This window comes from Canis lupus, chromosome 6 (assembly GCF_003254725.2).
Source record: "Canis lupus dingo isolate Sandy chromosome 6, ASM325472v2, whole genome shotgun sequence".
NCBI lineage: Eukaryota > Metazoa > Chordata > Mammalia > Carnivora > Canidae > Canis > Canis lupus.
The window spans coordinates 75,433,147-75,459,142 of NC_064248.1; the positions used below are offsets into that span (position 1 = coordinate 75,433,147).

General features: G+C 41.5%; 1 protein-coding gene and 1 long non-coding RNA gene across 18 annotated transcripts in view; one reads left to right on the forward strand and one right to left on the reverse strand.

Annotated features, from left to right (window-relative positions):
* Positions 1–12,355, forward strand: part of LOC112641076 (uncharacterized) — a 78,829-nt gene extending 66,474 nt beyond the window's left edge. For 2 of the 9 annotated variants that reach the window (XR_007411619.1, XR_007411614.1), the window contains exon 11: positions 10,898–12,348. This is a non-coding gene — a long non-coding RNA (uncharacterized LOC112641076). Of the gene's footprint in view, positions 1–10,897 lie in introns of all 9 variants that reach the window. The other 7 variants (XR_007411613.1, XR_007411620.1, XR_007411617.1 and 4 more) reach the window with 7 other exon arrangements.
* The window catches only part of LRRC7 (leucine rich repeat containing 7), a 491,773-nt gene that overhangs the window by 60,527 nt on the left and 405,250 nt on the right, over positions 1–25,996 (reverse strand). For 4 of the 9 annotated variants that reach the window (XM_025417997.3, XM_025417996.3, XM_025417992.3 and 1 more), the window contains 6 exons: positions 25,783–25,983; positions 22,615–22,726; positions 22,222–22,402; positions 18,887–20,567; positions 14,796–14,936; positions 6,538–6,657 (listed from right to left, as the gene is read on the reverse strand). In XM_025417997.3, coding sequence (XP_025273782.3) covers positions 6,538–6,657; positions 14,796–14,936; positions 18,887–20,567; positions 22,222–22,402; positions 22,615–22,726; positions 25,783–25,983 — 2,436 coding nt within the window. The remainder of the gene's footprint in view (positions 1–6,537; positions 6,658–14,795; positions 14,937–18,886; positions 20,568–22,221; positions 22,403–22,614; positions 22,727–25,782; positions 25,984–25,996) is intronic. The other 5 variants (XM_049111803.1, XR_003124468.3, XM_025417995.3 and 2 more) reach the window with 5 other exon arrangements.

Below are 25,996 nucleotides of genomic sequence, written 5' to 3' on the forward strand. Positions count from 1 at the left end.
GAGTTGAAACTGAGTCGGATGCTTAACCAACTGAGCCACCCAGGTACCCCTGATTCAGTTGTCTGAATGATGTTTTGACCAGATGGTCACAGCGACACAACATGAGATTTTCAGAAGGTATTTTGGATCTTTTCTTTCTAAATACATGTAGTAAGAAGCAGTAAAATGCATTATACTAAGATATATGAGAAATGCCAAAATTAAAATAAGGAATGAATATTCCTTCCTAGGAACTTAATTAAAAATTTTAAAAATTCTTCATATGATCTGAAAGAGCAAAAATTCCAATTTGGGGGCCTTGGAAAGAAAGGATAAAATGAACATGAAAATGATAAAAAAAAAAAAAAGCCCATATCGTTTCTCTTGAATTTCTTTAAGTTTCTCCTAATGAGTTTCTGGGCATGCCTCAGAGATGCCAAGCATCTGGCAATCATGAAGCCCTTCATGGCTGAACTGGCACCAGAGATGTGAGAAAATCATGGGCAAATTCAGCACGAGGGATAAGTTTGTGAGCCAAGACTAAATTAGCTACGCATTTATGCTTTTCTTTTCAACGGTGTCCATCCCGGTGTTGACCCTTGATTATCTATCTTTATTATTCTAGCTGCCAAGCAATTACGTACTTAACCTAGAAAAATAGACACGTGGGAGGGGAAAAGTCACGAATGCTAAAAGAGAGCTTTGAAAGTCTAGTCTTTACATATTAAAATTTTTTCAGATTTAATATCACAAGGATTTTAAAGTTTTTTGGTTATTGCCTTTTCCAGAAAGGAAATGTTTTAAGTTTCATTTGTTTTAATATGCCACTTTAGCCTTTGGGCTGCAATGCTTTTCTGTCCAGCATTGTTCTATCCTTCAATTTTAAATCTTCTCAGGGATATTCAACCTTAAGACTCTCAGTATTTTTTTTTTTAAGGCTTAATATCCTTAAAAGAGTTTATCATTTCAGAGTTAAGGAAAAACAGCCTTGTGACTTGTACGGAAGGAGTCGGCCAAATCAGAGTATAATGTTTGACTTTATTTTTTATTCTTTTTAATTTTTTTAAAAAATTATTTATTTGAGAGAGAGAGAGAGAGCACATGGGGGAGGAGCAGAGGGAGAGGGAGAAACAGACTCTCCGCTGAGCGGGGTGGGGTTGGGGGCTTCCGTCCCAGGACCCTGAGATCACGACCTGAGCACCATGACTTAACGAAAGGCAGGCGCTTAACCAACTGAACCACCTGGGTGCCCCTAATGTCTGACTTTAAAATGAAAAATTTTCCACTTACATTTTATTCTATGACCTTCCTACTATTTTTTCTATTTCTATTTTACTATTTTTTTCTAAGTGCAGGAGAGTAATCCAAAGTATTTAGTCACCTGTGGAACCTTGGCATGTAATCTAACCTAAACTCTGTGTCTCTGAGAACCTCCGTTTTTTTCTTTTATACAGTGGATAAAAATACTAGTACTTACCTGATGTGGTTGTCATAGGGCTTAGATGAAGAAATACGTTAGAACATTCAGCACAATGCCTGCCACAGAGTGATATTTAATATGGTACATGATAGTTCTTACCAAGGTGACTGCAGCATAATCCAATAGACAGAGATGTGAAAGGAGTCTAACATACAAATATCCCTGAAAACACTGTTGTTTTCAGCCATTGCAAAATTTTTAATAGCAATCCTTAAAGTGCTGGAGTAGTACCACTCGGAACTCGGGGAGATTTACGTTGACTGTGACATGTTCTTCTAGCAATGACTCCCATATTTTTTGGATAAATGGACATTTAAAATTTGAGATTTTGGACACTGACGTGGCAAGAGAGAATTAACAAGTCAGTTAGATCCTACTTCTTGCCACTCAGAAAAAAAGAAAAGAAAAGAGAACAAAGAACAAGTCCAGATTTAAAACTCCCACATTTTGCCAAGGATGAGTACTCAGGACAGAAGCAGTGGGTAAAGAACAAAACGCTTTCTGATCGATGAGCAACTTTTGTCTAATTACTTTGCATGTCTAAAATATTTTATGTGTTGGAGGGCACCCAAATTTGTTCTCCTTTGGTGCTTGGGGCACTCATGGGCATCCCCATGAATACTATTGATATTAGTTCACCAGAGAGCTATGGTTCAGTCACCGTTCAGTCTAAACGTGTGTCTCCCACTGCATCTCCGAAGCATCACAGTGGTTTCTGGTCACAGTAGTATCACAGCACTAATACCACACAGTTGGGGTATCACAGCAGTAACACAGGAGTACCTCTAGGCATAGCAAGAAGATGAAAAAATATCTGATACATACAGAGACCTCAAGAAATACACTCAAATGGAGCTGGCTAAGACTTCACTACTTGTTTTCCTTTGATTCCCCATTCCATTAATAGTTCAATTTTTAATTTTCCATTCTCACTCTATCTGGCCCAATGACTACTCGTTTCAACAAAATGTAGTATTGATTTTTAAAAGCATTCGCTGTAGAATGAAATATAAACCCAAGAAATAATCGTATAATTTTCAGAGGTATTTCAGTAAATCCTGTAGCCCAGGCTGATAATTCCATTACCATTTTCATTTCCTTAGGTCGTTTTTCACTGAATAGTAATTAACTTAATATATTCAATTGTTATATATATTACATTCAATTATATGTTTTATTATTATACAATAAAAACCTGAATTTGAAAATTTAGAGCATTATTTATGCTCTCCATGTGATAATAGGTAGATATATCTGTATGTTCTAAAATCTCAGATTTTAGGCAAAAGTGCTATAACTTGGGGTAGTCTGAAAATGCATCTCGTGGGAAGAAGATACCAATGAATTTACACACGAAAGACATCATTTCACATTTGACAAGAAGTATAAAAGGTTATGACGTTTTCAGGTACATTAAACAACTGTGTTAGTCTTTAATAAGATCAACAGCCTCACAAATGTTTACTCCGTACGGGGTTGCATGAGGTTCTTAAAGCAAGTAGAGAAGCAAGCAAGTGATCATGATTTGTACTGATGATATGATTGAACATAATATTATGGAGTTTGAAAATAATTTTAAGTAAGATGGATATACGGATGGATAATGTAAACATCTGTTAATTCCATTTAGAGTAACAGGTGAATAAATCTTTGTCTTTTATGGAAAAATTAGAGTAGCCCTTTGCAACTATGTAAGTGGATATGGTTTCCTCCTTTGGTCAGGCCACCTTCCCTCGGCTCTGATAGGTATTCCCTGAACTTCCTGTCATCATATTCATCCTCTTATATTTCCTCATAAAGAAATAGATTCTCTTCCTTTCTTCTTTGAGATTTTCAACTTCCTTTTTACCGGTAGCTTCTTATCAGCCTTCCAATGTGGTCAGAGGTCTGCCATCTTTAATATTCCTTTTGTCTTTCTTCTATCCCTCTTCAGAGTCTACCATAATTCTCTCATTCCTTTCTTGAATTTTTGAGGTTTCTATGTTTATCTACTCCTTACTGTAGGCTCCAATGGATTCCACTCCATCAGTTAGATAAACTCCTTTTGCCAAGGCCACCAGCGACCTCTCTGTTTCTAAATCCAAAGAGCCTTTAGTTATACTTACCTTGTTTGATTTTTTTTTTTTTTGGCACCACGTAACACTGTTGGCCACTCCCTACTTAAAACATTATTTCCTTTTAGTTTTTCCTTCTTGTTTCCTAGTGGTCATTGGAGTTGAAAGCCCGATCTATTCTACTGCAACTGATTAGTCAAAGCCAATCATGATTTTATTAGACTTGCTGGGGGTGGAAAGTCCTCAGCTATTTTGAATCAGTGAGATGTAAGAAGAGGTTTGTTGAGGGATTTGGGAGGTTTTGCTTATCAGAGACAGCTGTTAGGAACTTGGTTCTCTCCCTTGACTGATTTGAAAGAGGAAGCTTGTATCTCCATTTGTCATTGGCAGCCAACTTAAAATAATGAGAGAAACCAATTTTAGGATAAGCCAACAGTATGGATAGGAGAGCGGAGAGAGAGAGAAAAAAAACACCCCTATGTATTTAGGTTAAATAACTGGAGGCTAACTCTAATCTTGATAATTAGCTAAATATTCACCTAACATTCAAGGCTGTTTCCCTTGATTTTTCTATAACGTGTGGCAGAAAGAACCCTACTGATAAAATCTTTGATTACTCCTTCTCTGTTCTTCTTAAGAACATCCCTTAAATGTTGGCGTTCATGGAGTTCTGTGTCATCCATCTGTCTCACTCACAGCTCAATCGTGACATGTGTTTTGATGATTGCTAAGTTTGTATCTTCAGCTAAGATTTCTTTCCTGAACTTCAGATAAATATATCCAAATATCCACTAAGCATTATCACTCAGATACCCTAAACCTCCCTCAAATCAACACATTTAAAACTTAAACTACCCTCCTCTCCTCCACCTCCACCTATTACTCTTTCGGTACTTGCAATCTCAGTGAATGGCACAACATCAGTCCCTTGTCTAAGTTGGAAACCTGTGTGTCAGCCACGGAGCTTGTATCTATCTCCTCTATCCCACGTCCAGTCAATCACAATATCATATTGGCTCGCCTTTGAAGAAGATACTGAATCTATGCATTTCGCTCCCAACCACCGTAGATCACAAAAGAAGCTTTTTACCTGGTTCCAATGCCTTTCTACAACTCCTTCTCTGTAAAGCTATCAGAGTGTTCTTTAAATGAAAATTTAATCTTGGCTTTCCCCTGTTTAAAACACTTCAATGCTCCCCTTCTCCTTTCCTTCAGAATAAAGTGCAGTGTGATCAAACTTCTGTTTACCTTCCCTCCTTATTTTACACCACTCCTCTCAACTTACTTCAGTTTCTTTACTAAAAAGGTGCCCTTTCCAGATACTCTCAGAACCCTATATCCCAGCTTTATAGCATTAATCACACTGTTATGTTTTTCTGCTATGCTTAATACTGCCCAAGAGGTAGACTAATAACATGTGTAACACATACAAATATGATCATTCAATAAATAATTTTAGGTAAAATAATTTGATAGTTAATATGCATTTTTTTAAAAAAAGCAGTGGAAAGTAGTCATCAGGAGGAAAATCATCACCTAGATTACAAGTAAAGTATACGATTATACATGTAAGTTATGAAGCACAATTACAAAATAAACACTTGTGTACTTAAGAACTAAATGTAAGAGCCACAATTCGGCTTAGGAAACAAGACAGTAGCAAGAATAATGCAAGTTTCCTCCCTGATCCTACCCCAGCCTTCCCTTCAGAAATAACCACAATCATAAATTTCGTTAACCATTCCCTTATAAAAATAGTTTTCTGACTCATGTACTTATGCCTAAACAATATATTTTTAGTTTTGCTTGTTTTTGAGATTTATAAATATGAGTTTTGATGTGTTCCATCTTCTGAAACTTGTTTTTTACTCAAATTATGTTTCTAAAGTTTATACACATTATCATAATTATGATTAACTAATTTTCACTGCTATAAAATACTCTTCTTTGTGAATAACAGAGTTTATTTACATGCTTTCCTGGTGCTGGGCATTTGGGTTTTTCCAGTGTTCTACTGTTGTAAACATTACAAGTGTCTTGAATAATACCTCACGAGGGTAATTGTTGGAATGTAGGGTATGTGCATGTTCAGCTTTGTAAGATAATTTGATACCAAAGTGATTGTGCTTTTTATTCCTATAAGAACCATAAAATGGTTTCCATTGCTCCTATACTTGCAAACAACTTACATTTTTCAGACTTGACTTTTGTGATTAATAGGTATAAAATAGCATCTTTATTCTTGCATTTCTGGTTGCCAAAAATATTTAGTTTTTTAAAATATTTATTTACTATTCCAACTCCCCTTGTATTTTACCATTCTTTTGTATTGTGTTGTATGTCTTTTCTTATTGATTACATGAGTTTAAAAAAATATATTCTGGAATACCCATCCCTTGTTCCTCATATATGTTGCGATCATCTTGTGCTTTTCATTCCCTTCACGGCAATTTAATAGGTGGTATTATAATTACCTACTTATCACTTAGGCTACCTCAGTAGACTAAAAGGTCTTCAAGGTAAGACACCATCTTACTCATTTTTGTTCCCCAGTATCTAGCAAGCGCTCAATACATAGCTGAGTACATACAGTTGCTCAATAAGGATTTATTGAATGAATGGGTGAATGAGCTGCTGTGACTTTAAAAATGGTCAATCAACCTTTTCTAGTCAAATTTCATTTTACACAAACTGGCTACACACCATACTGCTGAGCTAAAGAGTGTCATTCCTGTACTTGCACTTTGAAGGTGGGAGCCCGGCACTGGTAAGAGGTGATAGTACCTGCAGAGAGGTGGCAGGATATTGTCTGCAAAAATTTGTTCCCAACTCTGAACATTTGGGAGTGTTCATTTCTCATTCTTTTCGATGTACCTATAGTTAACTAGACTCCCTATAGTGGGATAATATTTAGCCTAAATTTATTACAAAATTAGAAATGATGCTAAGACACAAGATATGGATTACATATTACAATGGATGCACAGGTTTCATGGGTTGTGTCATTAATTTGAAATTGGTTACCTTTTTAGTAATGGTGTCCGGAGGTACATCCCGCCTCCCAAGAGGATAAGGATTCCATTGGCCACTAGGAGATACATCTTCTTGTCCATTGTCTAAAATGTTGCTTTGCTGGGACGGGGTCTATTGCGAAAATGGTATGGCATTCTTTAGTGATGTAATAGAAGTTTATCATAGTTTTCTGAAAAGAGTCCCTAGCGACTATGATAAGATTAATTTTGCTTAATTGCAGCAAAACAAATATCCTGAACTGGAAGTATTATTATACACTATTTACTCCATAAGAATTCTAAATTGACAGCTTTTGGACGCAGTGAGAAATTCAATTAAAATAACCACCTTAGAGTTATTTACTGAATTTTAAAGAAAAGTTTAGATTATTTACAGTACCTGAATAAAAAAATATAATCAGAATAACATCAACCAATTCTTTAAAATCACAACATTTAAAACCTGCTCAATTCATTTCTTTAGTATGATCTTACCATTTAGAATATAAGCTGAAACCATCTAATGCATAGTATATAACTTTCAATATTCCAACCACAACTTAAACAAATTTTATAAGGCTGTACGGATTCTGGTAGAACATGCCTTGCACACTAATCCAAAACAGTGTTAATAGTAGCATAGTGTAGATTTATGGTTCTATGACATTACCTACAGAATCGCTTTTAGGGAAATATGAGAGGAACATAAAAAAATACTGTGCTATTAGAATCACAGCATAAATAAATGACTGTTTTGATTCTGAATTTATTTATATAGATCATTTGTGCTTTAAAGTTTAAAGTCGTCATATATTTTAGCGGATTTACTGCTTATTACTTTTAGTAAATAATAATACCCCCTTTATTGTTATTAATATTAGATACTGGGGTGGGCTCCCTGGTCTGATCTGAGTAATAGCAAGGGATTGATTACACACCACCAGAAAGACAGCTTCCAGCGGAGGGATACAGTACTAGTCTGTTTTTTCTGTGGAAGCAGATCAACTTTTCTGAAAGACTTTCTCCTGCCCTAACCTACAGGCTATCCAGGCACTCCTTGATTTCCTGGGGAATTCTTATGTGGGTGAGAAATTACGCTCAGTGTTTCCTACACCATTTCCTGTATATGTTTTGAAGGGTCCCTATGGATAAATAAAGCCTGGTTGGAGGGTGTATGTGCAGCTCTTCTGTGTGAGGAGCTGCCCAACCCCAGGAGGGGAGAACTGGGCCATTCTCCTCACAACGTGGCACAGTTGAGCTGCTTGGCAGCCCTCATCTGGTTACACAGAGTGGTCCTAGTCGTTTTTTTTTTTTTCAAAAACAATTATTTAACCATCCAATCTGCATTCTGACTGCATGCATTTATAAAAAGGGATTGCATGGAACTGTTTTAAAATAAGATTATGACCCTAGATGAAGTTCTCCTAAGGTCTCATGGGTATAATGAAAAGTAAGGAGGTAACTCAATTTTCTTCTTGTACTTTGGTCATATAAACTCCTTTCTCATGGGTCTATCAGAAGTGTGAAAAAAGGAGAATTAAAGTAGTGCATCGAAGCATCAAGGTTAGTTAGGAATGAATTCACTTGTGTTTGTTTGAAAAATCCCATGTAGGTAACACATTTAAAGTACATACTACTTGAAAAAAAAAAAAACAGATAGCTACTCAATGGCTGTCTGTCTGTGTTCAAGTATTAATTTCTTAGTCTTTTCCTTTTTCAAATGAACATGTTTGCACATGCCCGTATACAATTTTTCTGGACATTAAAATATGACAAGTGAAATCATTAAAATTAAGCAGTTAAAATATAAGTATTTAGGGTCAGCACTACTGGCAAGTGCTCTTTTGTTTATTTTTGGTTTAAATTGATGGTTTAAACTAATATCCATGTCATTCTGGCTTTATTTCTTTGCCAGTGAAGTAGGATAATGAATGTGTTCATCTTGCTAGGTGTGTGTGCAAAATCTATTTTTGAGAAGTGGCCAAAATGTAGTGCAGTTATCTTTTTTCTTTTTTTCCCCTCCATAGCATCCTCCTCTCCTCCCCTATTTCCTGCACTAGTCTTGCTTCTGCTGCCCAGATGTGACTCCCAGTCACAGGGAACAACTGAGAATTGCAGAATTCTTTCTGGTGTTAAAAAAACAAACAAACGTGAAAACCCTTTAGTCAAAAATCCTGATATCATGATGGTGTAGGCTCTTCACTGGTTTAGGAATCAATCTTTCTCTTTCTAAAATTAGAATTAGCAACCACACCGATTCTACATCACAGGGGTCAGAGAAAACATAAACATGCAGACACATGAAAAAAATCCTTTCACTAGACATCAAAATTAAAACAACTTCCTGAAAGCAATTTCCTTTCTTCATTTCAAGAGTGCTGTGGCCTGTTTGTTTTTAATAAGTGAGGCGCCCTGGGAGCTTAAGTTTGGAGAAATAGAAAGACTGTGAAAGCCGTTTATTAATGCTGGGGTTGGGGTGGTCCAAAAGAGAATTATACAAATGGGTTCACGGTCTGTCTCAAAAAATGTATAGCTATTTACAAAAAAAACTGTACTTTAGATAAAGTGCTACTGAACTGTACATAGATGCAGTTGCTCAGTTGTTAAAATTCTATAAGGGATTAAAAGGAACAACTGAAAAATATACCCCCCAAAAAAGAAATTCTGTAGGCCTTTAAATAGTTTAAAATCATAGAGAAAATGGTCACTATGATTTATGAAAAATCAGAAATTATATTTGTTAAGAAATACACGAATGCTAGTTTTGCTGAAGGAATACAGTCCTGGAAATGACTGTGGACATTTGTAGATTTAACATTTACGTTTTTGACCATTGGGAATGACCATGAGGGACTACTGGAAGAAGTAATTTCTAATTTTGCTGAGACATAAATGTGCATGAATATCTGTGACATATATGCCACGTGTGTGAGTGTGTGCATGCGTGTGCTTACGTGTGTCCATATGTGAGTCTGTGTAGGTGTAGGAGTCACATCTATGAATAAATGGGCTTAGCGAGTCCAGTGGTTTTGCTTTGGTTAGCTAATTAATGGGTGCACCGAATGCTTGGCAAATATACGTAGTACATAAAGCTGGAGAAGTTATACGAGAGGGGTATTAGCATTTGGCACATTGCAAAGGTCTTGGGATGTAGGCCTTAAGAACTCAAGGATCTGTCTTGCTTAGTAATTGGCATATAGTTCACGAAAGGCATTACCATGGATTCAAAAGTGTCTGAAAAACAATTTTCCCTGAAGTATTTCTAGTGAAAATTATGGTTATTCATTTTCTGCATATATTTTTTAAAAAATAGGTATTACGAAGACAAAGGTATGCCAAATTTCATTATAAATGATTATGATTTCAAGGGTTCAATCTGAAGGTTGTAATGTAACATTTAGATGATTTTTAAACCAGCATTTCACTATTTCATCTGTACGAGTCCTAACGTTATTATTTTGGTAATTTTAGCCATTGTCCATGAGGACTTATGTGGATTTACAGGTTGGAGGTTTTTTTTCATAATTAGAAGGATAAGTGAATCTTTCTTGAGTGATAGGTAGCCAATAATAAATGCAGCAGAATCAATAGAAACTACAGGCAGAAGTTGCCCCAAGGTGCCGCATAAATCTTGCTTTGCTTTCGGTGGAAAAAAAAATGGAATTAAGTAAGTAACCTTTGAGATTAGGGTGAATAAATGCATAGCAAACGTTGCTACTATTTGACCCTGAGTCATCTGCATAGATGCAGTAAGAAAGGGCAGAAGAAATTTTAAGATAATTTAGGTGCACACATTTCTATCCCAATTTCTCTAATCCAAAAAGATAGTGTATCAACTAATAAAACACATAGCAAGGCCATTTTCTTCCAGGCAAAATTCTATGAAAAGATGATTTATACATATATTTCCATAATTTCAACTCCCCTGCCCCTGGAAGTGTGATTTATACTAGTGCCTGTTGCAATATGCCAATAAGCAGCGGGCGCTGCGCTGTGATACGATGGTGGTGGGAGTTAGGAAGGAACAAGTAAAACAAGGTGTCAGCTCCTCCAGCATGGGGGAGATGGAAGCGACCCCACTCTACTGGGGTTTCTTCCCCAGCCCCACTCGTCTCTGGGTTGCGGGAGCAACAATGACTTAACCTGTGACTTTCTTGTGCTCACGGTCTTTGGCCTTTGGCCTTTGGCCGCCCTCGAGCATGTTTCTCGGTCATACGAGTGCCGAGGAGATGCGGGTGGGTGTTGAGGTGCGGGGGTCAGCGTGAGCATTCATTACGCCCTGCCACCTGCGGCACACGGGGCCTGATGGGGGTCACGCTGGGTCCTGGCTTGGTTAACGTGGCCTGCTGTGTTTTCTTCTCTTCATCCCACAGAATCTATTTTTCTGGGTGATTGTGAAGACGATGTGAGATAATAAGTATCTGAGAGGGCGCTATCGACTACGAGGAGTGGTGTTCCCTGAAGGGGCCAGGCCTCGTAGCTGGGCGTCCAGCAGAGCCAGGCTCAGGCTCTCCCTAGACCACGACCCCGGGAGGTGCGGGCTGCGACAACGGAGCAGGATGCAGGCTCCGGGCCTGTACGATGCACAGGACACCTCTCCTCGTGAGGCGGGCGTGAAGAACCGTGTTTAAAGTACCTAATGGTACCAGGTGCACAGTAGATTCTCAATAAATCCTAGTCTTCGTACTTCTGGCAAAATATTTATTCTACCATTAATCTGGTTAATAAAAATGGCAATTTGAACTGACATTTTACGATATTATATTTCCATCTAATGACATACAACTTCAAGACAATAACTAAACTCCATTACAACAGAACACATCCGAAGAAGCACACGGAACCATTCATAATGTCATAGAAAGTCGCCTTAGATGCTTTTTGGAGAGGCAGCGAATAAATGATAAATGAATAAATGAATGAATAAATAAAGAATAGGTGGAAAATGCCAATAATGTTATGATTTGATCGTTGACTTCTGTATCTTAAATGTTCTGGTTACAAGTACTATTAAAGTTTTTAGGAAATTAGAATAAACATCAATGAATGAAAACATGAAAGGAAATTAAATGTTAAAATAATTCTGTTGTATTTCTCGACTTTCTGTTAATATCTTACCAGGCTTCATAAAATCACCATCGCCTACGTGATTTACTGTGTACAGCCCAGGAAGCCTACATGTGGCTTGTAATCCGTGAAAAATGTGTGCAGTACTTGACCTGGCGTGTAATAAACGGGAACAAATCAGAGAGCTTCCAAGCCCAGAAAAATCTGGGAGGGCCTTTCCTTTCCATCTACGTAAATATTCACTTTGCAAACCGAAGTAGAGATTCTTCCATCTTCGTTCGCAAACGGCTATTTCCTTCATAGGTGGATGATAAATTTGTTTAAAACTTTTGAGGAAAAAAAAAATGACTAGGTACGTTTGGTGACCTACATAGAAACTCAAACCAGAAAAACCAAATGATCTGCCGAGTGAGGCCCCGAGCTAGCAGAGACCACGCAAGCGGAGGTGGGGAGGGGCTCGGAGTCACGGAGGCGCCCCGGCTGGGTTTACACCTGCAGAACGACGGTCTCCATGGGACAGAAAATACGAAAAAGTGCTCCTTTCTCTTAACCGCCAGAGCGGAGGCTTGACAAGCAGAGCGTGGGGGAAGGAAGGGTGTGGGTTCAGCCCCCCAATGTTCCTGGAGGAGCAGCTGCCCCCCCATGTCCAGTGCTGAACCGGTGATGATACGTGAAAATATTTATTTAGATTCCTTGGGACATCCCGGGCTGGAGGTGGCTCGCACCGTCACTTAGGAAATTTATAAATAAAAACAGCTCCCATATTTTTTTGGGAGAATGAACGGTTTCATCAATTTTATTTACTGAAAACGCTTGTTTATCAATTGCTCTTACTCTGTATTTTCAACGCAGTTCTCATGGCTGACGAGCATTTAGAGACTGCAAAGAAATCTTAAATTGCTGATGCTAATTTTTATCATCTTAAGTAGCAAGACAAAAATGTTGCAATGGGTTTTGATGCATTTGTAAGCCCAAGGAAAATAATTATTTGCCTCTCCCCTCTCCCGGTGAGACGGGTTCAGGGAAACTGAACCTCAGCCATAAGGCCTGTTAGGAATGGTCAGTGGAGCCAAGAAAGGAAAAATTTAAAAGCGGTTGCTCTAAGACTTGGCAGAAAAACCAAAGGGATTTTTGAATTAAAGAAGCTCCGCAGAAGAGCTGTGTCTGAGCACGAAGATCAAGGGGCAGAGACTGAGAGTGGAAACCATGGGAGTGAGTAGAGTCTGGAACATTCTGGACACATCAGGCCTACCGCTGAAAGTTTGTAGGGCTTACAGTGATAGTTTGGGGCCATAAAATCCTTTAGGGGTAGTGGAATAATTGTCCTGTCTCTATCCCTTTTCCTCCCTTGCCTTCTCTTTTCTCTCCCTCTCTGTCTCTCTCTCTGGTGTGGACAATAACGTAGTGAGGATAATTCATCTTGAGATGGAGTCTTTCAATACTTGAGTTATATTGGGTTTGCAATTGAAGGTTGCTTCCAAAGAGGATTCCTTTAGGTCATCGCTGTCCAACCGAGAAAGGTTGAAAAGTCTAAATAGTGTAACTCTGTACTATTTTTCTGGCATAGATTATTTTAGAGCTGCGGTAACCGTTCATGAACCCCTTTTCTAGGGCACCCCAAACAAGACCAGGAAATCAATATGGGAACACAGAGGTAACCTAATTTATATTTGGGGCCTTTGAGGAAGAGTGTTTCAAATACGTTATCACGTTTCCGACTCTGGATGAATCTATATCATCCTAGAGATGGAGGAGGGAAAAGGGGCCAAACATCACACGAAATGAGGGGCTCTCCATAGAATGTGGGGGTGCAAGCGACAGCTCCTTCCCCATCAAGATCTCCCTACGCTGCTAATTGAAGTTTGAAACTCAGCCTTCTGGTGTAAGGGTTGGATTTCTATCAATTGCCAAGCCCTCGGGGCGAGGGGCCTCTGAGCTGTGACGTGGGAATCCGTGAGGGCAGAGGTGGGAGCCCCGGGGTGGGGGTCGTGCTGGCCTGTCCTGGCTGCTGGGACCTCCTTGGATTCGTGTCCCAGTCCTGCGCTCGGCGATGGCGAGAGTCTGGCGTTTGGCCACAGGAGCGGTTGTGTCACCGATGCGGGCACCCCCGGGAGCCAGGCCTCTGTTCGTCCCCCACCTCAGGTCCCGCCCCAGGGGACCGGGGACCGGAGAAACAGCATTCGAAAGTTCTTGACTTTGTGACTTTTAATTTAGTTAGTTAGTTAGTTAGTTAGTTAGCTTGTCCATCGCCCACCCGCCTGGAAGCCGGCGATGGAGCGGCCTGGCCCTAACCGTGGCTTCGCTGCTCTCTGGGGCACACGGGCCTGAGGCCTTGGCCTCGCACGTCGCTGTGTTCACGGCCCTGCCCTGCTGGCACCGCTTCCTGGCCCTCGGCCTGGCCAGGCTCCTGACCGCACCACGCGCGTCGTCGTGCTGACACATGGAGGGAAAACGACTCACCGGTGGCCATCAGAACGTCACTAAGACAGAGGCGTCAACCAACCGAAACAGGGAAAATGTACGTGCTCAGCTGTGCCTGAAGAAAAGAGCCGAAATGCTCCTTTGGCGGTGGGGGCCTCTCCCAGTGTGTCGTGCGGGCGCGAGGCCTGCGCGCCTCCTCCTGCAGGAGTCCGGGGGCAGGTGCCCTCTGGCCAGGCCGCCAAGCTCTCCTCGTGCTGCCCCCCGGGGGGGGGGCTCCCGCCGAGCCAGGGGCTGCAGGGGCCCGGGGGGGGGGCGCCGGCCACTTCCCTTCCCAGTGGGGCTCGGTCCCTGTGGGCCCCGCCGAGGCCGACGCTAATCCTAGCTCTGCGCTCAGAACCATCAGCGAGGGGGGACGGGGCTATGTGCAAAAGAGTTCAAAAGAACGTATGTTTACAAACCTACACACACACACAAAAGAAAGGAGAACAGACGATAAAAGGAAAAGAAATGGGTCCTGAGAAAATGAGCCGTAGAGCAACTCAAAAAGCCATGGATCTGCTCAATCCAAAAAGCACAGCCGTTAAGCAGGACCCGAACGTGGTCGTAGCCCGAGTGCTCGCCCAGCGGCTGAGAGCCCGGGCTCTACGGTGTTTGCCCTTGTGCTTTTTTGGACTCGGGAGAGTCTTCCGAGCGGGGCCGTATGTACAGCCTACACACAGTAAGTGAACAAACAACATTAATCGGCTTTGGTATGCTGACACATGTAAGGCAGTCCATACTTACTTTCTGGAGAGGTAGTTCTTGGAGATCAAATTTAGACTTAGTCTGCAAGTTTAAAGTCATGCTTCTGCCTGCATGCATTGCTGAAATACCTCCATAGGGCAGCATGCCAAGGTTAACTGTGTTGTGTTTGTAAGCAGCATTCTGAGTAGAGGAAATAATCATGTGACAGGGTGTGAACACATGCTCAACAAACTGATCATTACATGAACATGTTTAAATTCATAACATTTAACTTTAAGCGGGCAAACGGTAACTTTCCTTTCAACATGCACTTGGTCACACGGAAGCATACAGTCAACAGTGTTAGTTATGCACATAATGGGCACCATCCAAACTACAGAGAAGACAGAAAGCAAGGGTACAGTCTGCTTTACATCTGCTGCTGCCTCTCGGATGTCACGATAGTCGTGACTCTGGACAGATGCTGTTCACTAGTCTATTAATTAAAAAAAAAAAAAAGAAAAGAAAAAAAAAAAAAAACAACCTCCGGACAGCGAGGTCTTATCAAATTTTGCCAGCTCCGAGTCTCACGCTTCTCTTTCACACAGTGAGGTGAGCGCATACAAAGGACAAACGCCAGCTTCTAATTCTGCCTTAAAACAAAGGCACTCCAAGGTTGGAGCCAAAATCAGCGTCCTTCGTTGCTCGGGCTATAGACGTAATTATAGGAACTCAGAAAGAGAGCTGGTCAGAAAAAAAAAAAAAAAAAAATCATTCAGCCTAACTATCGGCTAACTGAACTGACTGATTAATCGAACCAGTCAAATAAATTGTAGGTGGATCCAAAGTTTCTGACTTTTGCCTGTTTGTTTCTTAAAAGTCACATTTTAAACTGGGGGAATTCCGTAATGAAACTAAAAGAACTGTGATCTGAACTACGGATGCTCCTTATCCAGTGCACCTAAATACCTAGGGAGCACCCTGGTGCCACCCGCAGGGTGGCTGCCCTCCCATGGGTGCATCTCAGGGTATTCCAAGGGGCCGACAGCTAGTCAACCTTTCTTCTACAGAACTTCATACGTGTGTCCCGCCATCCAATAGGTTCCGTTAGCACAATCTCCACTTTCCACCTCTCATCAAAAGGCAGTAATTGCCAGTATTTGGCCCTTTTAAATAATTCTCTTATTTGGGGGGAAAATAGGAATCTACCCCAGTTAACTCAGTAAACTTTTTAACCACTCCGTATTACTGAGCCACAGCAGCAGGCGGCTATTCTAGTCGGAGGGCGTCGTGTGCCAAGTCATGACTTTGAGCGTCAGTTTCGCTGAACTCAACTGAAAGACTATTCTAGGCCTGGTGTGCTTGTCTACGGATCATGTTTGTTACGGGTCCTCGGCTGTTTCATCCAGAGATTTTTCGTTGTCACCAGCCGAAGCTGGAAAGGACCCTGAACGTCTCACTCTGGCACCTGAAGGATTAAGGTCTAAAATCGCTCCAGCCGAGGCCCCCCTTGGCCCCTGTCGGAGAGTAGCGGTCTGGGGCACGGGGGTTCACGCTTTAAACTCCCTCGGTCTCGGTGGGACTGTGTGGTGGAGGCAGGAGGCCCGGGGGGAGGCTGCAGGAGAAAGCAGCATCTTGGGTCCACGGCGGGAGTCGGGGCTGCCTCTCCAAGGCTGACGGCGGCCGAGACCCTGACCCCGCATTAGCTTGGGCCGTGAAGCCCACCCAGCGTCCGGGCCTCTCGGCAGTTCTCCCTTACGAGGGATGGACAAAGCTCTTGTAGTTTCCAGTGTGACTATTGGGTTTCCGGGTTTAAAGCCTCAACTAAAGGAGACACACCGCATCTCTGGTGCAGCCCGACTTCGGACGGGGTGTCAAGTAGCACAGCTACCTCCAAACTACTTTTACGTAAAAAGTCTGTGCTTTGCTACCCTGAATTCATCTTTTTGAGGAGCTGGGAAGTTTTAAGTAAGATTCAGCTTGAATAGCCCCATAATACGATGGGGGTGGGGGTGGGGGTAGGAGGGAGAGGGGTTACGGGAGAAAACAAGAGGAGAAACTCTCGGGATCTAGTGGCTTGAAGTGATATTCTGGGGTGACCTAACTTCTTGGAATTAAATAAGAAGCTATGGACTATACATTGAAATTGCTCCGGAAGACCAAGGGCCGACCGGGGGTAACTGCAAACAGGCAGGGGGAGCGAGCAAACTCATCGAAAAGGACAGTGTCGTCCCAGCAGCAGGAAACACGCCTGGGTGTAGTTTTAGGGACCTGGATCCGGGACAGCCCGGGTGCAGACTTCCGCACCCCTGCCCTCCCCCAGGCCTGTTTTCCTCTCTCCAAATCCCTGCTCCAGCTAGAGGAGGAGCTCTGATCAAAGGAGAGGAACCATTTCTCTGAGAAACCGTAAATAAACGATGGTACCAAATGCTTAGCATCTCGCCTTCTTTTTCATGCTTTGTTTTCACTCACTCCTCTGTTGCCTCAGTTTACTAGTCATTGCACATAATGCTCCGAAGAGCTTCTTAGAACCTTTCTTGACTAGTTCATCTTACCCTGTTACGTATGGTCGTGTCTACACGAGGCCAGAGTTCCCAAACTGTACTGTATTATTTGGCCCCAAATATTTTCGCCCTCCAAGTTATCTGTCTACATGGAGGGCATAGGTTGAGGTAAGGCATGGTGACAAGTGACCAGGTGTCTCCCACTGACAGCCAGTCATGAGGCTTTGATGAGGCTCCCTTCAATGGGACTGAGCACACCTATTTGAAACAGACATTCTGATGAAAGATTTTGCAAGGCAGAACCAATTTCCACATTGAAAAACTAACACCCGCACCCACATTTATTAGTTCACTTGTCCCTAAAAGTAATTGTTTTCTTGTCATGTAGACACGACCTACAAACAATATAATCACGTAAAAAAAAAAGAGTATACCTGAAAACACAATATTATTCAATATTAAGGAGATGTAAGTGCAGTGACCTGTGCTTTTACCAGGACACCCGATAAAATAGTAAAACTACTGAGCGAAACTTTCTAATGATATATTATTACCCAGATCCCCGATTTGCACTAGGTATTTAAACTCTGGAAAACAAGAACAAAAGCCCCTCTTTTCACAAAAAGGACCTTAAGACTCTAAGATCGATGCAGAGCACGCAATTTTGCCCTCTACACCAAAGCCGCAAAGTACACTCAATGATAATGGTCAATTGATCATAGCTCTAGAAAATAAAATATCGGATTTCTCTTAAGGAGATATGAACAGGCAACAAAAGGAATTCTAGGCTTTAAAGCAATATATATATACAAACTATATATATATATATATATATTTTTTTTTTTTTTTAACTCTCCTCAATCACTACGGATTCCGTGCTGTATTGTGACTCAGTCTGTAACTGAATTGGGATTAATTTCCTTTTTTCGGTTGCACTATCCACACAGAATCTGTACCTTCGCAGTCGTCATAAAGACAGCACCTAGTTTTGTTGCCTATCGTATGCTCTGAACGTAGACATTTCTTTTTGTGTAAAAATCAGCGTTCTAAATGGCAGGATTTTTTTTTTTTTAAATTAAATACAGTACCGTGTAGGAGGGCATTCAATCTCTGCTTATTTTATTTTTCTGTTTCTTGCTGGGAAGATTATTGCTCATTAGAAGTAATAACTTCAGCAGTCCCATCGCGGTAACCGTATGCCAGTGTAGTAAACACGTTAGGCCTGCCTTTGCTGTAAGCGAGTCTGTGCAGGAAGGGGCTAAATGCTCACTTTTTTATAGATTCAATCAAAATCATACTCTTTGGGTCGCTAGAGAACAGTTGTGCGTCCTAGGAGAGGCATTCCGCCTCAATGGCTGGCAAGCAACTGAAGCGCCAGCCCATATAATGGAGTCAGGTTCTTTCTCCCTAGCAATACTTAGGCTCGATGTGCTAAGTCATTCACCTACGGGTTAGGGACTCTGGAAGAGCATTAAACAATATCCACGAGAGACTCTTATGATCAATTGCCCCACAACAGAGAGAGAAAGAAAATGCCGATCATCTATCCGGTCATGTAGTTCATGCTTCACTACATGTGCTTAGAAAGGCCGATCAAGTAAAACTAAAGGCAGGAGGGATATTCTTACAGAGAAATGCCAGACATACCCTGTCTAACCTTCTAGCTTCTATATGTCTAAGCAGCTGTTGTCTCCAGTCTGCAGGCATTTTACCACAGCTCTCCTCTCCCTTCACAGGAGTGGGCCTCGTCTTTATATCACTGTTATCTGATGGCTTGTCACCATAGTTACCCAAGTTATAGTCAGATGGTATTTTTTCCAAAAGAGCTGCCATAGTAGGCCTAGCTGAGACTGGCCTGGTTTGGGAGGCACCGTAACTCTCTGTACTGTAGCTTCTCGCAGACAACGGCCTCCTCTGGGTAAGGTTTTTAACCGGAAAACTTCCCGCCTGAGCTTTCACTTCTTGATATGAAGGGTGTTCATCTTCGTACCTGCCATTCCTTTTCAGGAACTGGGACTCAGTCACTGAAACGCTGCTTTGGCGATCCAGCCCTCCCCTATACGGGGGCCTGCCGTACCTCTCAGGCGGAGGCAGCTCCTGAGGTTCACTGACCCTGCGGAACATGGCCATTTCTGTGGAGCTGGCCAGGGAGTCGGCCCTCCTCAAGAAGCCCGCCCTGGCGCCCTGGCTCGCGAACTGGGCGTTCACCACAGCGTCCTCGCTGACAGACGGCTGGGAGAAGGAGAACATCTGCTCCATCGGTGGGTATCCTCTGTAGGCTCTGGGACTGACCAGGTCCTTGGCCACGTTTTTGCTGGGCTGTTGCACGTACTCAGAATTGTGTTGGAAGGGGGGCGGTACCCTCTTCTCGGCCTTCACTTCCACCGCCCCTTGGGGGTTGAAGCTTTGGTCAAACTGATAGACTTTCTTAGTCATGGAAGCTTTCTGCTGTTGGGGCCCTTTACTGCTGCCGTACGTGAGCATCTCGTCGTCCAGCATGGGGACCGACTGGCTTCGCGACATGCTGGACATACCGTGCTCCGGCCCCAACAGTTTGTCCGGCCGTTCGTGGCTCCCCAGGTGGTCGCTCCCGGAAGCATAGTTTTCCAAGGGGATGTTGTACACCTTGTACGTACCGATGTCAATCTCATCGATACTCTGCGACTTCTTGAACTTATTGGACTTGATATCCTTCATCAGCGGGGAGAGCCTCTCTGTGCTTTTGCTAATGGAGATGACGCCTTTGGAAGACTCGGGGCGGCAGTGGATCTGAGAGAAGACGTTGCCAAGACTCCTGTTGGGGTTGGAGTCGTGATACTCCCACGGCACCCCCGGAGAGAACGGACCGGGTAGCTCAGCGGGCTCTTTTAGGTGTTCTTTCCTCTCGGGCAATGGGCTGGTGGTGGGGGTGGTCTCCAATTTGGAGGGGAAAGCGGTCCTATCTTCAAAAGGACTAGGGGTTCTAGTCCAGTTCTGCCAAGGGTTGGAAGGAGGCACTTCTGTTTCTGGTGTGTGTCTGTGTGTGGACTGCTCCAGCTCCAGGGGCACGCCGACAATCCTCTCCTGCCTAATCAGAGGCCTGCGTCCGTGGGAAGACGTGCTTCTGGATTTCGAACTCAAGAGAGGATTGCTGTTGGCGTTCTCGCCCGTGGCCTCCTCTGCGACAAAGCCCGTGTTGTCATAATGGGAACCGTCAGGCCAGTTGTCGGTGAAGGCGTCACTCATGGGCAGCCGGTCAGGACGCTGTGGTAGGTTCCCCGGGGGGACAGCCTCCCGCTGGCTGAGTAATGGCTTCGAATCAAGAGGCTGTGGGAAAGACGGTGCAATCCTGTGAAGACAGTGGGAAGAGGAGCCATGAGAACCGGCAAGAGCCGGAGACGCCACGCGGCCTTGCCCAAGGGATCACTCGCCCACAGCCCCTCGGTTGACGGGGCGGCGCTAGTCCATGCCCCCGACCCCCACGCCCACCGCTTTGCCTTCCTCTGATTTGTAGTTCCTCCTTGGAATCATCACCTCCTAACATATCGTGTACGCATTTTATCACTGTGTGTTGTTGAGCGTCCTCTGCCAGGCTATAAGCTCACGAGGACCGAGATTTATTTATTTTTTATTTATTTTTTCTCTTCAGGCCTGGCAGAGTGCCTGGCACAGTGTAGGCATCAAAATACACGTCTGTTGGATGATGACATCAAAGAAAGAAAGAGAGAGGTCTTCAGTAAAGGTCCCGAAACTTGTCTGATAAGCAGAATCACCTGATTCTTGGTCCCCCTCCCTGGAATTTCTGGCTCAGTTTCTTTCCAAATTATCGGTTAAGAGTATACCTTTCTTATAAATACTTGATCTGTCTAATGAACCCAAATTGTCTTCAGATAACATTTATTTGAAGGCCAGGTACTGAAAACACTAAACCCACTGTGCAGGGAGCACGTTTTCCTAGGATGTCAGTTATATTATACCATGACTTTTGGTCATTGGCTTGTTTATACCAGTGCCTCCAGTATTTCTAGAAGATGCTCGTTTTTCTAGGTTTATTCTCCCCGCTTGCACACTCATAACATTGGATTATATATTTGCTATCAGTAAGAGAAACACTTTTCAGCGCTTTGGCTAAATTGAAAAGTAGTACATTTAGGAGGAACCTTCCAAAGTACCTCATTAATCTCAGCTTATATCACAAATGATGAACTTCTAAACTGAAAGAGTTAAGATTTGTATCATGGGCACTGATAGGTAGAAATAGTCATCCATTCACTACCAAAGAACGCATCGCTAACAGTTCTGAGGTTATCAGCAAGCCATGAGGAAGGATCATGGGCGCCCCACACCACACGCTGTTGGATTTGCTGTTTGCACTGTAACCCACAGCAACAAGGCACAAAACAAGAGAATCGGCACTGGGTAATTACTAGCTCACTGGGTCACTTTTATTGTGCTCTTTGGCTTTTGACTTTTACCTGTAAAATGGAAGTAAGGTAGAGTAGGGATCATTTTGGAAAGATTAAATACTTTTGCCTACATCCTAACTTTCCCAGGTGGTGATAAAACGAGGGTGATGATGACATCGACGATGATGACAGCAATGAGGATGTTATTGACTATTTACTCCGTACCGGGCACACAAGTGCTTCCATGCATCTTAGTTTATTCCATAAGCCCATTTTGGATGGGGAAATGCCCACGTGTGTCATAAATAAGTAGCGGGCAAACAGGATTCTTGGTTTCAGCTTTTTAAGATTTCTGTCCCTATCATCTCAACCTGATAATCTCCTACCGTCTCTCCCTTAAACAACGGTTTGCTGTATAAAATGGATTCCTCCTCTCCTGGAAAGCCCAGGGGGACCGTGTTTGCTTATCTGCCCCTTCCAGCTGTCTTCTACACCGCTCATGTGCTGAATGCAATTCAAAAACTAAGATCCCGTTTTTTAAAAAGTTGCTGAAAGTAAGCACTTGGGAACAGAAAGAAAGGGAAATTCTAAACACACCTGTTACCCCATAAAGAATTATGTACTGCATCTTTAGTTGTTGTCTGCAAGGACCCCACTTTAACCCGGGTGTTAGAGGATCCTGAGGAAGCCTGGGAAGGCGAGTAGTCTGAGTAAGTGCCTGAGGAAACACTGTTATTCAGACAGTGAGTTTTGTCAACTTCAGACTCATCAGTTGATTCTGAAATGTAAAGGGGAAAATGTTACAATGCTATGAACACTGACAGTAAGAAACACAGAAAAGCAAGTATGAAAACCCGAGAGCGTAACAATGTTAGGAATATATATTTGTCAAATATTTCGATAGACTATGGTGTGTCATACGTTACAACTGGTGATTCATCATGCACATGCATTTGTGGCATATTTTCCACATCAGGTTCACAGTGTTACCTTTTTTGTCCTTCCCTAGCAGAACAAGTTTGGGTGGGTACAGAGGGGTCTCAGCTAATGAAGGGTGAAGTTCCCCAATCCTCATTTCATTAGCTGGATGAACAAAAGAATCCTGAGAGATATAATAATATAGGACAAGGAAAGTAAACATTTAAACATTGGTTAACCAAGATGGCAACATCTTTATTTGGCTCAGATTTAAAGATGGGGCTCTAGGATTTAAGTCCCTGTGGAGCATTGGGAGAAACGAATCACGTGTTTCTCTGAAGTCAGTACTAGAATGTTTTGTCTTTCTAATTTAAATGAGTCCATTTTGTTCATCAAACATTTTTTGGATGCCTGTTTATATGCCTGGCACTGTGCAAAGAACTGTAGAGTTTCCAAAGAAAGACAAAATGGCACCCACGGCCCGTGGAGATTCACCACCTAGGTGGGGAGATGAGATACATCTTCTAATTACACAGGACTGAATGAGGATAAGCTGTATGTGAGTCTGTGGTACGTACGTACATGTGGATGATATGTATACGTGTAACAGTCTAAGGGGGGGTCTCCCGTAAGAGTTCTCAGAGCAAAGTCTATCACGGACCAACTGATTTTTTTTTTTTCCTCATCAGCCATGCTCTGCACAAATGGGTCCTCTACATCCTGCTCTTACCGCCAATCCCCCTCTTAACTCCCACTGTTTCCCAAGTGATCTTATCCTCAGTTTCTTTAGTTCTGTCCTAACTTTTCCTAATGTTTTCTAGTTTCCTCATGATTGATCTAGCTTGCTAAATCTTCATTCTAAATCCATTCACTGAGTGTAATGAGCAACACTGGTATAAGAATAAACTTTATAAAGACAAATGAACATGTTAAGAAGCCTATGAATTTTAAACTCCTATGATTAAAATTGTTATTTCCAGTTAACCAGATAGTGAGAGCATTGGGGGTGGTAAAATACTAAGTTTTCACTTTCTTTTATGTATAAAAATGTCTTGTCTATGCCCATGGGGAGGTAGTGATATCAATTTATGCGTAACAGTTATCTTTATGTCTTTTCTGCCTAAACCTTAGGCTAATTTGAATTCAAAACGTTATTTTCAGTTTTCTCATTTATTGCTACTTGTTAAGTTTAAAACATTAATGCCACACATTTAGAAATAGTTTGTTAAATCAAAGAAAGAGTATACTTGAGCACAAAAGTATAGTAAGTGCAATGTATGCCAACTGATAATTAGTGATAGAAACTCTTAAAAAATTTTCACGCCCCACATAGTGAGTGACAGGCTCAAGTTTTGGGTGTTACCAAGAAACAGCTACTTCTTTCACTCCTGGCTTAAATTCTATTTTTTGGTTTGGTTTTGGTTGGGTTTGTATGAGAATATTTGCCTGTAAAAAACCTGGGTATATGTCTGATACTTATTAATTACTTAAAAAATATTTCTAGTCAACCCTTTCATTTCCTACAAGTGAATTTTGAGACTCAGCGAGATCCCTGCTTAAAGGATTAATTAGATCAAGATCCAGCATAGAGGCAGGATTCTCAGGTTCATGTCCAATAATCTTCCCTTATATTGCCTCCTAGTGAGCTCAACTGTGAGCACAGTGTAGACTTACAATCCAGTTCCAGATAGGCAGAGGGATAGGAAAGAGTGTGGGGTTGGTGGAAATTCTGGAGATGAAGAGGGAAATCTGTGTTTTCATGGATTTTGAAGACCATTTCAAAGGCTTAGCATAAGAAACCTAATGATAAAGTTTTAAGGTGACAGAATAGAGTTAAAGTCTTTCCACGTCTTTGTAGAAATTTATAAGTAGAAGCAGACACAAGTTTGAGAAATTGTACCATGAAAAGGCATAAAATATGTTAAGGCTTGTCAAAAATGTTTCAATTATAGGGTGACATATTTCTATTCCATTCCTGCTTCATCATTTATTAATCAGATTATCTTGGGCAAGTCAGTGTACCTCTCTGTACTTTATTCAATTCATCAGTAAAATGAAGGGAATAGATGATAGGAATTAATGTTATTTTCTGTCTAGTACTAACATTCTAGGAATCGAAATATAACTTATTTGTTGAAATAATACTTGAAAAAGGAAATATTTTTATGACTCCTGATACCGAAGTACAGGAATTTTATTTTAGTCAACAAAACAAAGAATTGTACAAGCATGCAAGTGTAAATACAGGGGTGCCTGGGTGACTCAGATGGTTAAGCGTCTACCTTCATTGGGCTCCCTGCTCAGCGAGGAATCGCTTGTTCTTTACCTTCTGCCCCTCTGAATTATTTGGGGACCATGTGCACATTTTATATTTCTTTTCTCTCACAGTGGTTAGCACAGTGCTAAATAGATAGTTGGTGTTTAATCAATGCAACAAATCGATGCTGTGAAATGCAGATTTGTAAAAGAGTTTCACGAACCTAGATTTTTGAGAAGTAGGTATAGAAACTTCTAGATGTACTCATACCAGTTATGTTTCTAATGAAGATTAAAGAGTGATAACCAAATTAGCTGAAGGGTGGATGAGAGAGTAGAGGCGGCATAAATGTAGTTGAATTCTTTTCAGACCACACAAACTGATAAATATCTAGTTTATTCTAAAATATAGGAATTAAGTTTTACATGTCTAGATCCAGAAAAGATAAATTTCAAACTTATCTCCTCTTTGTCATTGTTTATAGTAGTGTTTCCTATAAAGGTTTTAACCCAAAGACAAAAATAAGCAAAAAACAAAACAAACAAAACAAAAAAACAAAACAAAAAAAAACCCCTCTAAGTCTCAATAAGGATTTTATTGAAATTTGCAGAGAAAGAAAAAAAAAAATCTTTGTTTAGTCTTTTCTAATGACTCATACAATTAAAGTTTGGAGTAGCCAAAAGAGTAGAGTGAAAATGATATCACGCACTTACTGGCAGGGCCTAGCTGAGTGAGCAAGTTTTTCCTTCTGTGTGTATTGGAACTTTTGGAGCTGTATTAATAATTTTAGGCCATGAGGGTGTCATTTACCTGTAATTTATTAAATGCAACCCTCATAGTTTGAAAAAGTAGAGAGACTCATTTATATTTTAAGGAAAAACTGCACTTATCAGAGAAGATCTAATCATTAAAAAAAACCCATATAATTTAGTAATTCCAAAAAATCCAAACCACACTGGCAATTACCAATAACCTTGAAATACCTCCACTGTAATCTCCTTTGGGGCTACAGGCCACTTGTGTTCATATTTTTCTTTCACAGTTTGCTCCGTGTTAGCAGTTGGATTTGAATTCTCAACACGCACTCCATGGGTTGGCTTACCCACCAGATTTTGAACAGATTTTACCATATTCTTTAAATCCTCTGGGTAAGGAGTTGGATATCGTTTTAGGTTTATTTCAACCTAGAAGTTTATA